Below are 12,839 nucleotides of genomic sequence, written 5' to 3'. Positions count from 1 at the left end.
GCACCATTTGTTGAAGAGGCTATCTTTTCTTTAATATATGTTTTTGGCACCTTTGTCTAATATAAGATAACTGTAATTATGCAGATTTGTCAGTGTGTCTTATAGACATTCTTTCGTTATTTAGGCTATGTTTTGCTACTGGAGACACTGTTGCAATTAACATTGCCATGTCACATACAGGCAGATACCTTTATAGAAAAAATTCTTAGAACTACAATCAGCAAGCCAAAAAAATTTTTTTTTAAATATTTTTTTTAGTTATACATGGGCACAATATCTTTATTTTATTTATTCTTATGTGGTGCTGAGGATCAAACCCAGGGTTTCACACGTGCGAGGTGAGTGCTTTACCACTGAGCCACAACCCCAGCCCCACCCCCCCAAAAAAAAAATTATTTAAAAAGAAAAGATATTTTAATATTGTTATTCATGATGATAATATTCTATTAGGCTTTTCCAGCTCTTGGAAAGAGTGTCTTTGAATTTGCTATTCTTTTTTAATGAATAATGTTTAATATCATATGAATGTATGATAGATTTTGGGGGAATATTATCTCCATTCTATGACTTTTTCACCATTAATCATACCATCTAGTAAACAAAAGTTCCCCATTTTAATGTAGTCCAACTTAACCAGTTTTTCCCTTTACAGCTATATACCTTCAGTTTTCAACATAAAAATTTGATTGAGTGATAATTTATTTGGAAAAAGGGCATGCAGTGTGGCTCCAACAGACTTTTTTAAAGACAGAGATCCAGTTTTACTAGTTGACTTATTGAATAATCTATCTATTCATGCTTATTCAAAATGCCACTTAATCATATGCTAAATTTCTTCATGTTGTCTATTTTTGAATTTTCATTTTTAAAATTATTATAGTTTTACAATATATTTTAATACATCTTAGGCCGGACTTCTCTCTTAATCAGTTATTGTTCTTACCAGGCGCAGTGGCACATGCCTGTAACCCCAGTGGCTTGGGAGGCTAAGGCAGGAGGATCTCAAGTTCAAAGCAAGCCTCAGAAATTTAGCAAGGTCCTAAGGAACTGAGCAAGACCCTGTCTCTAAATAAAATATTTTTAAAAAATGGTCTGCAGATGTGGCTCAGTGGTTAAACATGCCTGGGTTCAATCCCTGGTACTGGAAAAAAAAAAAGTTTATTGTTCCTTTTACAAATTTTCATGTATTATTCCCATTAAATTTTGCCAGATGAGATTGAGTCAATATTTTTGTTGAAATTTTGTTTATTGATATTTTTGCTTAAAGGTTTTTGATGAAAAAGTAACATTTATAATTTTTTGATGATGCATCTTCTTTTCCAATGACAAATTATAGTATTCTTTCTTAAATGTCCCTTAGTAGTATTTTAAAGTTACTTTTATATAGATTTCACATTTATCAAAAAATTTATTCTTAAATGTTCATCATTCTGTTGCTATTGGAATTGATATGTTCTTCCATTATATCCTTAAGTTGGTTACTGTGTTTACATATCAGTATATGTTTACATGCTATTGATTTCTACCATCTTATCGAATTTCTTTATTGCTTAAAATAATTCTTAACTGTTTCTACCATCTTATTGAATTTCTTTATTGCTTAAAATAATTCTTAACTGTGTTCTTAGTTTAGCATGAGAAATAAATATATTTTTTTTCACTTTTTAATTCATAATCAAACATATAATCAGAATAATATAAATAAAAGTTGTGGTAAAGGACATGTTTTAGGAAAGACTGCATGGATGATGATATATTTTTTGAGCCCTTGACTGACTTTAGCCACAAGTTCTTTTTTTTTTTTTTAAAATTATTTATTCTAACTAGGTATGTATGACAGCAGAATGCATTTGATTCATTGTACACAATATTTCAGCACAACTTTTCATTTCTCTGGTTTACACGATGTAGTATCACACCATATGTGCAGTCACACATGTACCTAGTATACATGTCCATCTCATTCCACCAACCTTCCTGCCCCCATTCTCTCTCCCCACTCTACCCTCCCCTCCACAAGCTCTTTTTTAAAATCTATGTTCACTATGATTATCTCAAACTTTTACTATTTGTCATTTATTTCATCATTTTCTTGCTGTTTATTACATATGTTATAAATTCTGTAATTTTATTATTTAGGCTATTTATTGTCAATAGCTAATTTATTGAGTTCCTCTGGTTGGCATAAATAGTGAATAATTTCATCCCATTCCTTGAATCATAGGTTGGCTCTTTGTTTTCTCTCTTCCTTTTCTTCCTCCTTTTTTACTTCCTTTATTCCCATTTTCTGCAGGTTATGAGAGCCAAGATCACTCAGAGTTATTAGCATGAGTTCTGGACCCACACACCAGTGATTTGCATCCTGTCTTGGTCACCATTCATGTTTTTTCATGCTTGTTATCAGCCTCCACAGATGCACACAGAATGAAAGTACCTTTAGGGCTTCTTAAAAGGATCAAAAAAGATAGACATATAAAGCACTTAGCATGCTGCCTAACATATAGAAGTGCTTAATAGGTTTGACTGTGATGCTGTTGCTGCTTTTTGTTTTTGATTATGCTTACGGAGGTACTAATTGTTTTCATGGTTGGCAACTCAATCAGATTTCCCTTTGCTCTGATATGGTACACAGGACTAGTTTGTCCTTCTCCTTTGTAACTATAATCATCTTGTTTTTTATTTGAATCATGGCAGAAGATATGGCCTCTTTTTGTGTTCAAATCACTTTTTTTTTAAATTTTTTATTGGTTGTTCACAACATTACAAAGCTCTTGACATATCATATTTCATACATTAGATTGAAGTGGGTTATGAACCCCCAATTTTACCCCAAATGCAGATTGCAGAATCACATCGGTTACACATCCACAATTTTACATAATGCCCTATTAGTAATTGTTGTATTCTGCTACCTTTCCTATCCCCTACTATCCCCCCTCCCCTCCCCTCCCAACTTCTCTCTCTACCCCATCTACTGTAGTTCATTTCTCTCCTTGTTTCCATGCCTGAGCAATGGCTGAGGAAGAAGATGAAGAATAGCTCAGTAGAGGCTGTCAGCAAGTAGCCACTTTCCTTTTTTTCATATTTTTAATTTTTATTTGTCACTATAGATGATGGTGTGATTTGTTGCTACATATTCACATAAGCACACAAAATAACCATATAATTTGGTCACTTTAAGTGACTTCTGTCCTTGGAACACCCAAATTCTGCTGTCTCTTAAGCTTTTGCTCCTTTCCTATATTAAGTTCTCATCTGTTGGGTAATTTCTCTGATTCCTAGTGGCCCTGTAAAACCCTGATTTCCATTGGAGCGTGCCAGTATTACTGCTCATTTTCCCTACCTCCCACTTTAGATTCTCCCCACAGCAAGTTTCAACTACTCTTTGAAACAAAGCTACTGGCTCAGTGTATTTTTCTCCCCATTTCGTGGAACCAGTGAGAAATCTCGGTGTTTCAATCACTAGTAGGGTTTCAGGAGGGGTGTGAGAGTGGGGAAGCTCCTAAACTTTTCCAAGTCTCTCTCCTATTCTCTCTTTCTTTAATTAGTTTGTCAAATTTCATTAAGTTGTGTTTCATTACTTCTCTCGTTATTGTTAACAAAATTTTATGTGGTGGTGGTTGTCAATTTCCTCTATATTTGTTCTTTTTATGAATTGCTAGAGGGGAGAATTTCTGTGTGAAGATCAAATTCATCTGCTTTCATAACCTAATAATCAGTTTTTTAGTAGTATGTATGTTCTGCTTGGTCGAAACTTACCCTATGGGCATTATTTTCATGTTTTATCTTTCTATTATTATTTTATCCAAACTTTCTTTATATCTGTGGGATTTACTTTTACATATGTTGTGCTGGGTAATATATGTACCTGCCAGATTACATCTTATTTATGAGAATCCTATTTATCAATATCAGGTCACCTGTAGATACAGATGAGAAAATGGTGGCTAAAATTAAGAAATGGTTGAATAACTATTAAGAATGATATTGATAGATATAAATGCTAAGCCCAGTTCAACAATATTATGATCACTACAGATAAACATTAATTTATAAATTAGTATCAACTTTATAAATTGATACTAAATATCCATTATAGTAAAATATAATGTAATTGGTCTCATTGTCAATAGCTAATATGAAGTATTTACCTCTATTCTTGACATAGACCAATAAAAATATTTTAAGAACAAAGTCAACACACTTCTATATTACAAAAACAATTAACAGAATATAGTGTAGCATTCACAGACAGAATTCACTTGCTGTGGTCTGTGCTTATAATCACATAAACAGATCTTTAGATCCCATTCTTGTTATTTAGGCAGGATACTGCTAACCTTGAGAAAATTCACAGGACATAAGCAATAAATGAAAAGATCTTCAAATGATAATGTATCAAGAATGGCTGCTGAACTGGGGTGACTTGGTCTAAAGAACAGGCCTGGAAGAAGCAATGACAGTGACCTGTAAATGTCTAATGGCTCTCCTGTGAAGAATGTCCATTAGAGCTGAGAAGGGCAGAAATAAGACAAATGGGCAATCACAGAGTAGTTCTAGCTTTCAGCTCAATTTTAGGGGGAAAATATCTATTGATTAGAGCAGTTTCCCAAGTAAATAGCTATCATCGGTATTGTAAAGCACTTTCTTCCCAGACTATTGAAGGAGAAGTTAAACGTGTTGATCAAGGTTACCTTGTAGAGGTCTATGCATGTGTTTATATGGTGGCACTGTAATTGTCTAATTATATGTATATTTTACACACTATATTGTGACTACCATTCCATGTGAGGGCAGCTTTCTCTATTTCAAGCTTGTAATCTGAATAGAAGTATGAAGGTAAAACGGACTAGACTGAACAAAGCGCACACAGTCACAGACCTTCTTCATTCAGTATTATCATACCTACCGTGACTCACCTAGAAAAATGTACCTAGTTTGTTTCCAGTATCATTTTTACTCCTGTGTCCTCCAAATTGCTCTCTTTTCAGTGTTGGCTTATATTAATCATGCCATTATTGTGCAAATTTTCAACTTTTAGTGGATTCTTGGTGGGTACTTGTAATTGGGCAACCCATGGCATAGTCTGTGTTTGAAAGATGCTTAAATTGGCTTTCTTTATGGATATTAAAATAGATTTTATCTTATCTTTCCATTAAATTTTCCATGTGAAATAAATTTTCAAGGTATCTAGCCACAATTGAATTATGTTCAGAGACAATGTCTGAGAAGTGTAAGATTTTTTTGATTGACAGTTTAATGACATTAGGAGTCATAGTCCATGAATAAAAAGTACTGCAAATTTTAATTTTATTGGACCTCGGTGTTCCATGGAAGGAAGGATTTAATGTACATTCGTCAATGATTTGGGGAACTAAGATGGATTTAGTTATGAGAGCATAATGAATTCAGCATGAAGCTAGGACCAGTCAGCAGAGGAGGACTGCATTATTTCAGTCTAGATAGATGTCAGATACTTGGTAGAAAAGTCAAAACTTCCTTATTTATCCTCATTTCTTCGATTTAGCATTTAGAACTGTTTGAAATAGTGTTTCTGAAGTAAAATAGTTATTGAGTGAATAAATGATAATTTTCTGTACTGTTTGCTTTTTAAAAAGTAAACATGGAAGAAAAGCATTTAAAATATATTGGGCACGATATCTGTATTTGTCATGGCCAATTAATACTTTGATAGAGGAAGGATTTAAACTTAGGTTCCAACTCCAAATCCAAAAGTCTTTCAACCATGTTGCTTTGTGGCTGACCAGAAACTGAAAAGAGTTACCTTTGTAATATTTACTATGTTAATAAATTTCCTTTTAAAACTTTAATAAACAAGCTATCAAGGTAAAAAAATCAGCTTGGTGAATATTGATAGCTACTCATAGGTTTTCTCTGTAAATAATAAAACTTTGAATTTAAAGAAAACTCAAACTACATCCAGTATAGTATATTTTTTTAAAATCTGAAGTTTTCATGATAAAAATAATTTAGACTTCAAAAATATATACAAGGGTCACTAATCATAAATTCTGTTAAAAATGAACTAGCTTTAAATAGCAAATAAGTAAACAAACAAAAACTTGATGGCCATGTTAGTCCCATAAAGCAAATGAAAGGAGCAACACACTTAGCAAATGCAATCAAGTGATCTACTCTCCCATCCTGTGATAATGTAGAGAACAGTGGGCATTGCAGTGGCAATATTTGCAGTTTGTTTTTTCATGCATAAATCATTTGCTATAATATCTCAGGAGAGAACTCGTTTATAGACATCATTATGAAGAATGAACAAATATTGACTTAGGGAACACCTCCAATCTACAAATACCTTGCATCCAGAAATAATCAGAAATTAACAATATGCATACATAACAAATTACACAGATATGTGCCAGAAAACAAAGTGAAGTCATCAGATACATTGTCCTTTATCTAATTAGAAAAAAGATTTGGTTTTTGGTGGAGAGAAAGTGGTAACTTAGCTCCAATTTATTTCCAAGAAGAATGTTTTCCTTGTTTAATACATAGAGTTTGGCATTTTATTTGATTCTGTATTATTTATCCCCATAAAAGGTTTCATTATATATGTCCTCAAGCAAATCCCCTTGTGTACCCAAGGGGACTATTTTGGTAATTCAAAAGGATTGAAAAAATTTTAGCACTGAAAGGAAAATTTAGTGCTTTGAGACCCCATACCAAACAGTTAAATTGGCTACTGTGTTTACCAAGGGTCAAATCATTGTTCAGAATGGTCTTTATCACAAAAAGGTCCACCTACCAGTGGGAACTTGGAGTCCAGGATATGGGCCTGAATAAAAAGTAAACTGCTCTTTGCATTCAGAAGCAGATCTGCACATGTATTAAAAAATGAATACACATTATAATTTACCACATGGCAAGAGACTGGGGGAATATATGGTATCCTTCCATGTAGCTATTTGTTGGGTTCCAGTAATGGAACTTGCTGTTTAATCTTTGTGTTTATTTTCTACCAATGGTAAGGTAAACTGCTTGGTCATGAACAACTAAATTATGGACAAATAAAATATTTGATGACCTAAATACCCCATATTATAGGAAAGCTGTCCATTATGGTGGTTGGGGTGTGTGGATTTTAGTGCAGGCAGTCTCTGTACTAAGTATAAGGACAGTGTATTTAATTTTCATTTACAATGCTAGTTTATTCAATATTCACTGAACTCTTTGCTCACTACAGGAAGCTATAGGACTTATTTATACACTAAAAGTCAAGTTATAGAATAATAGATGGGCCAAATGACCAGTTTCTGAAATCTTTACATGAATTTTTAGACCATAGGAACTAACAGTTTGATATATGTTTAATTATACAGCTCCTTAGAAGTTATGACTTACAGTGTCCTTGGAAAAGTCACTAGAAATCTTTTATTGTAAATCTATTTCCTAGGAACCCACAAACATACTTCAAATTTTCCTACTTTATTTGATTTTCAGTTGCTTGGCAAACCTAAATGGATTTGCTTATTGATGCTTTGTACATATGATTATCCTTTCTTCTCACTTCTCACTTCTGACTGCCCCCACACAGATACCCCAACTTCTTTCAATGACCAAATCTCTGTTAGTTTAGGGAAATTCTTACATCTTGTTAAGATACTCTATATCATATTTGCATATTACCCAAATACTCATTATTGTAATGCATAGCTATAAATCACCAAACAGGTAGTTCTATCTGAATATTGGAAGATTAATACTGCTATAAAAGCAGAATCACAAATATCAAAGGTTATCTCAGAATTATCAATCTGTGCAATGGACAGAAGGAATAAAACATAGTATTGAATTATAAAAATATAAAATTTAATTTATATAATCATTTAATTACTGTTTCAAAGAATCCTATAACATTTACTTAGAGAAAAGGAAGGAATAACACTCTTTACCTTTTGTGTGCACAGATAAAAACAATCTGCCAATTGAAAATAGTTTGGATATGAAGAAAGTCTATAAAATGTATTAACTGAATGTTTATAACTGTTCAAAATAACTAAAGTGGACATATTTATGATTTTCTAATATCAAACATTATTGATAGGAGAAAGTCAATTATTCAGGTATCTCCTCAGTTCAGATATTTGACAAAATATAGGGGAGGGGAACCACTGTGTGAATTTGACAGGTTTTTCAGCTTCCCCACTTCTTTTACTTGAGATCTCCTTTTCATATGCACCCCATTCTTCCAACATGTACAAAAGCAAATGCTTAGTCATTCCTCCATAATTATTTCTTCATTATCTCAACCTTCTCACAGATTGCACCCCAACTAGAAAGCTGGGCCTCATCCTTGACACACTCCTGTCCAGTTTCTTAATAAGTGGCATCAATTGTATTTCCAGCAAAAAGAACAAATCCTTTCTCCTTTTCTGCCTCTTCAAAGTAACCCCTAACAGATCTCTTCTTTTGCATTAGAACTTTTTGAGGAGACTCCAGCTGATTCATCTTCATCCTCCACAATGCACATGGCTCTTCATGGTATAAGTGAAACATTGATAGAACTTTCTTTCAAATATACCATAAGTCAAAAATAATTATAAGTTGCTAAATGAAGTTAAGATAGCAAGATATTAGATTTAGAATAAGATCAAATTTAATTATTTCATTTATGCTGATTCTGCACTTCCTGTGTTTAAGGCACTGGAAGAGGCATTAGTTATTCAAACAATGATTAGAATAGTTAATTTTCTTGTAAACCAACAAGTTTTATATAGAGAAATCAATTCCAAATCAATGACCTCTGCATAACAACTGTACAAGAAGTGTAACTAACTCAGCATAATTCCAACAGGCCTAATGGGGATTTGGCAGGATCTGGCTTTCACGATGCAAAGTTCTTTCCAGTATTATCCTTGTTTTCCTTAGCTCATTACACCAGATCATGTATGATCCCCTCTCCTGCAGGTTGTGTAATTTTGGTGGATTATTGCCTAAGTATACCTGGTTGATTCATGCGTATTTCTAAAGCTTCTCCCCACCCCTACTGCCCCATGTTGCAAAGCAATTCCTGCCCCACTCCAGGCTCAAAGAAGAAAAGAGTTCAGAATTAAGTAAAACAGCTGGAGGGTTGCCCAAGTGCCAAAAATAAGGGTTCAAAAGTGTGTTCCTGTTAAATTAAGAAGTTTTGGTTTATCAATTCTCTATATAGCTTTTAAGTGCTCTGCTGAGCAGCTGGAGGTCATCAAGTGACCTGGAAAGTTGGAAGCTTGTGAATGATCTGTAATATTTTGCTGGGTGCTTAAAATTAGTATTTACCTTAGGGTTGTGCTGAATAATTGATAATAACTGAATTATAGAAATAGCTACATATTATTTAAATGTAGTTTCAATAGAAATAATATGCATGCCTACTTTGTTTAAATTTCAGGTGCACTGCCAATATAATTTTAGTAAATAGGTAGAGTAGAAGATAGTCTTTCTTTCATACCACTAAAGAGTATAGTAAGAAAATGCTTTATTTTTTTTTCTTTTCTTGAAATTTAAGTCTGTGATTTTAATACACTGGAATTTAACCCATGAGAGATCTTTCAGTATTTTCCTTATATTACCAAACGATTGTTATAAAAGCTAAAATCATATACAGTAAACTATACTAAAAATAACATGTTTACCATAGTAATATTTATTGGGCAGTTATTTTATGTAAGGCTTTATTCTAAATATTTAATGCAAATTGACTCCAATTCTCACAACTTCTCTAAGAACAAGTACTATTTTTATTTGCTTTTTGTAGGTAAGAAAAGGCAAAGAAAAGTTAATCATTTTACCCAGTCTCTCAGCTGGTGAGCTGCAGAGCCAGGGTTCCAATCTAGACTTTTGGGGTCTAAAGTCTGAATTCTTCATCAGGCTTGACTGGCTTATTATGTATCCACTATTAGTTAAATGCTTAATCCTCAGAAACCTTATGAGGTTGATATACCATTATGATCTCCACTTAATAATGAAGGGGGTGGCCTAATCAAGGTGGCTCCACCAGTAACTGGCTGAACCAGGCTATTAAACTCAGTTCTGACTCTTAGGCCTGAGATATTAAAGACTACCTAGTACTGTCTCCCAGAGGAAACTGCATGCTTATTTTTTTCAACCACATTTAGTATTACAATTGAAATAGATTTTAAAGGAAAGTGAAATGGTTCACTCAAAGAGTATAGTGATTAATCTAATCATCACCTAAAATATTTAAATACTGTAAAGCTAAATAATAGATTTTTCTAAAATATTTGAATACTACTAAACTAATATTAAATGTTATCATTTTAAGGAATAGTGTTCAAAGGATTATTCTTAAAAGTTGGTATGAATTATCCCATGTCCCCTCCCTTCTCCTCAAACCCCTATGCCCTATCTAGAGTGTGCATGTCTGAAGACAGAAACTGGTGTGAATATACTATGTATACAACCAGGGATATGAAAAATTGTGCTCTATATATGTAATAAGAATTGTAATGCATTCTACTGTCATATAGAAATAAAAAAATTACATTAAAAAAAGTTGATATGAAGATTCATCTTACGGTCTATGTGGTTCTTCAGAGTAACTATAGTAACATTAGAGATCTGAGACACTTCAAAAATTAAAGTTTATTTTAGTTATTCCAAGTATAAAATACTCTGTAATACTTTTTGGGCATAATGCATAAGAATATCACAAAAATAAAGCAAATCATAAAGTATTATAATTGTTATCATTGTTATGTCAGTATAGATTACTACATTACTATTTTTCCAAATGAGAGGATTTATCACTTATATCTGAAAAATTAACATGCATTAAAAATTTTTCAAAAAATGTAATGGTTGTTGCTGTTTATTATTACTGAGGGCATTCCTACATAAGTCTGTCATTTCCTTATCTGAGTTCATATTAAGAGTTTTGGTTTCTTAGGCTGGGAACATTGATTATTGGTAGAGTATTGCCTCACATGCATAAAGTGTTGAGTTTGATCCCCAGTGCCACAAAAAAAGAAAGAAAGAAAGAAAGGGAAAAAGAAAGAAAGAAGATTTTTTTCTTTCCTCTCTATAAAAACTATTACTGCAGAATTTAAAATCTTTTGGTAAACAATGAATGTCAGAATACAAGAAGGTATGTTGTAGGTGGGTTGTGGTACAAACTCTAGCCAAATGGTTTTTGCTATTCATGTCTAATCATGAGTCATTTATTTTTTTATTACCTTTAGGCCCTTTGAACAGCTTGATTTCCACAACGGTCTCTAAAATGGGTCGTCTTCTACGCACATACAACCGGACAATAGACCCTGCTTCTTTGAGAGCTTCCACCGCTTTACTGTGGGAAACCTCTGACACGTCCACTTCATTCACCCGCAAGATACAATCATTGACCCTGAAAGGAAGAAAAGGAGCCAAGATTCAGTAGTGCTGGGAGGATTTCAAAAATAATATTTTTATTTTTGTGACTTTCTACTTTTATAATAATGGGAATGTAAAAAGTATAAGAAATTATTAAATGTTCAAATTTGAAAGGATATTTAAACTACAAGAAATCAAGAAAACCTTAAGCTCTCTTTGCCTTCCCAGCCTTCCCCACACTGAGCACACTACTAGTCAGTTTCCATCCTGAACTTCAATTCATGCTGACTGAGGCTGCAGCTCATAGTTAGGACATGTATTTTAAGATATCTTTCAATTACATCATTGTTTTGATTGGTTTTAAACTAGTTTGGTTGAAGGTTATGATTTGAGTGGTTCTCAGGACTTATAACTATGGATTACATAGACATAACAAATGTAACTTTATACATTAAATTTTCTAAAATTCTTAATTTGCTAATTGTAAAAGTAATATACAATCATTTTAGAAAATCTGAAAAATACAAACTGTTAGAAAGATGAAAATTATATATGACTTAATCATCTAAAATAAATTTGCTAACTTTCTGGCAAATTATCTTCAAATACTTTTTCATCAAATTCATCTCACAACATTATAAATATTAAAATTCAGATTTAACGAGTTTGAAGAGATTTGCAATCTTGTTCAAAGTACTTACTTTGAAAACTAAGAACTATGGCGAGTTCTATGTCAGACTTTCATTTTTTTTCATTTTCACAATGAAAGGAATAATTGGACTTTTCCATAAACATTTCTGGGTAGTTTATAGTTATGTGGCATAGTCTTCAAGTGCTTTTATTTTCACAATAACAATTAGTGATAGCATTAATAGTGGTTAAGAGCATGGGGCTTGACGCTAAAGATGTCATCACTCTATATCCATTCTAGAATTCCCCAACTCAGATCAGCATGTTGCTCAGAGTCAGGGACAAGGGCTACCCATGCCTGAGTTCTCTTTCCCGCCATCACCACACATTCAGCTGCACCTGCTCAGTGTATCTTTAGTTCATTCAGGTTTCTTCACCTTTACTGGTGCCAACTTCATCTCTCACCTGAACTTTCACAACCACCTGCCTCATCTCCTTGAATCCTCACCTGTCACCTTTTAATTTATTCTCTACATAGTAGCCAGGGTAAAGTGAACATGGTTGATTGCTTATGTAACTTCCATTTCCAACTTCCTCTTTCCAGAGTCCAGTTTTGCTTAGGAGATCTATTATGAGCAAATATTAATTGAATTAATATATAATAAGTTTCAATTCAATCCTTGGGTCCTCTATTTCCTTAATTTTTATCTATGGAAAGTTGTCTTAGCCTCTCTAAGTGTCCATATTCTCATCTTTAAATTGGATATAATAGCAATATGTAGTACAAAGGCTTTGGGGGAAGATTAAAATAGATAATGTTCACATGAGCCCTTACAAAGTGCCCAATATGTTCCCGGTTAATA

The 12,839-nt window shown here is 33.0% G+C and overlaps 1 protein-coding gene across 5 annotated transcripts in view; it reads right to left on the bottom strand.

Annotated features, from left to right (window-relative positions):
* DLG2 (discs large MAGUK scaffold protein 2) overlaps positions 1-12,839 on the bottom strand; it is a gene marked incomplete at both ends in the record, with an annotated part of 2,048,692 nt that overhangs the window by 551,000 nt on the left and 1,484,853 nt on the right. For all 5 annotated transcript variants that reach the window (XM_081281630.1, XM_081281626.1, XM_081281627.1 and 2 more), the window contains one exon: positions 11,211-11,380. In XM_081281630.1, the coding sequence (XP_081137756.1) occupies positions 11,211-11,380 (170 nt within the window). The remainder of the gene's footprint in view (positions 1-11,210; positions 11,381-12,839) is intronic.

The sequence above is a fragment of the Spermophilus citellus genome, assembly GCF_964194105.1.
Source record: "Spermophilus citellus genome assembly, chromosome: 2".
Taxonomy (NCBI): domain Eukaryota; kingdom Metazoa; phylum Chordata; class Mammalia; order Rodentia; family Sciuridae; genus Spermophilus; species Spermophilus citellus.
The sequence above is the reverse complement of the archived record's forward strand: the minus strand, read 5'-3'. Positions and strand labels throughout refer to the sequence as shown.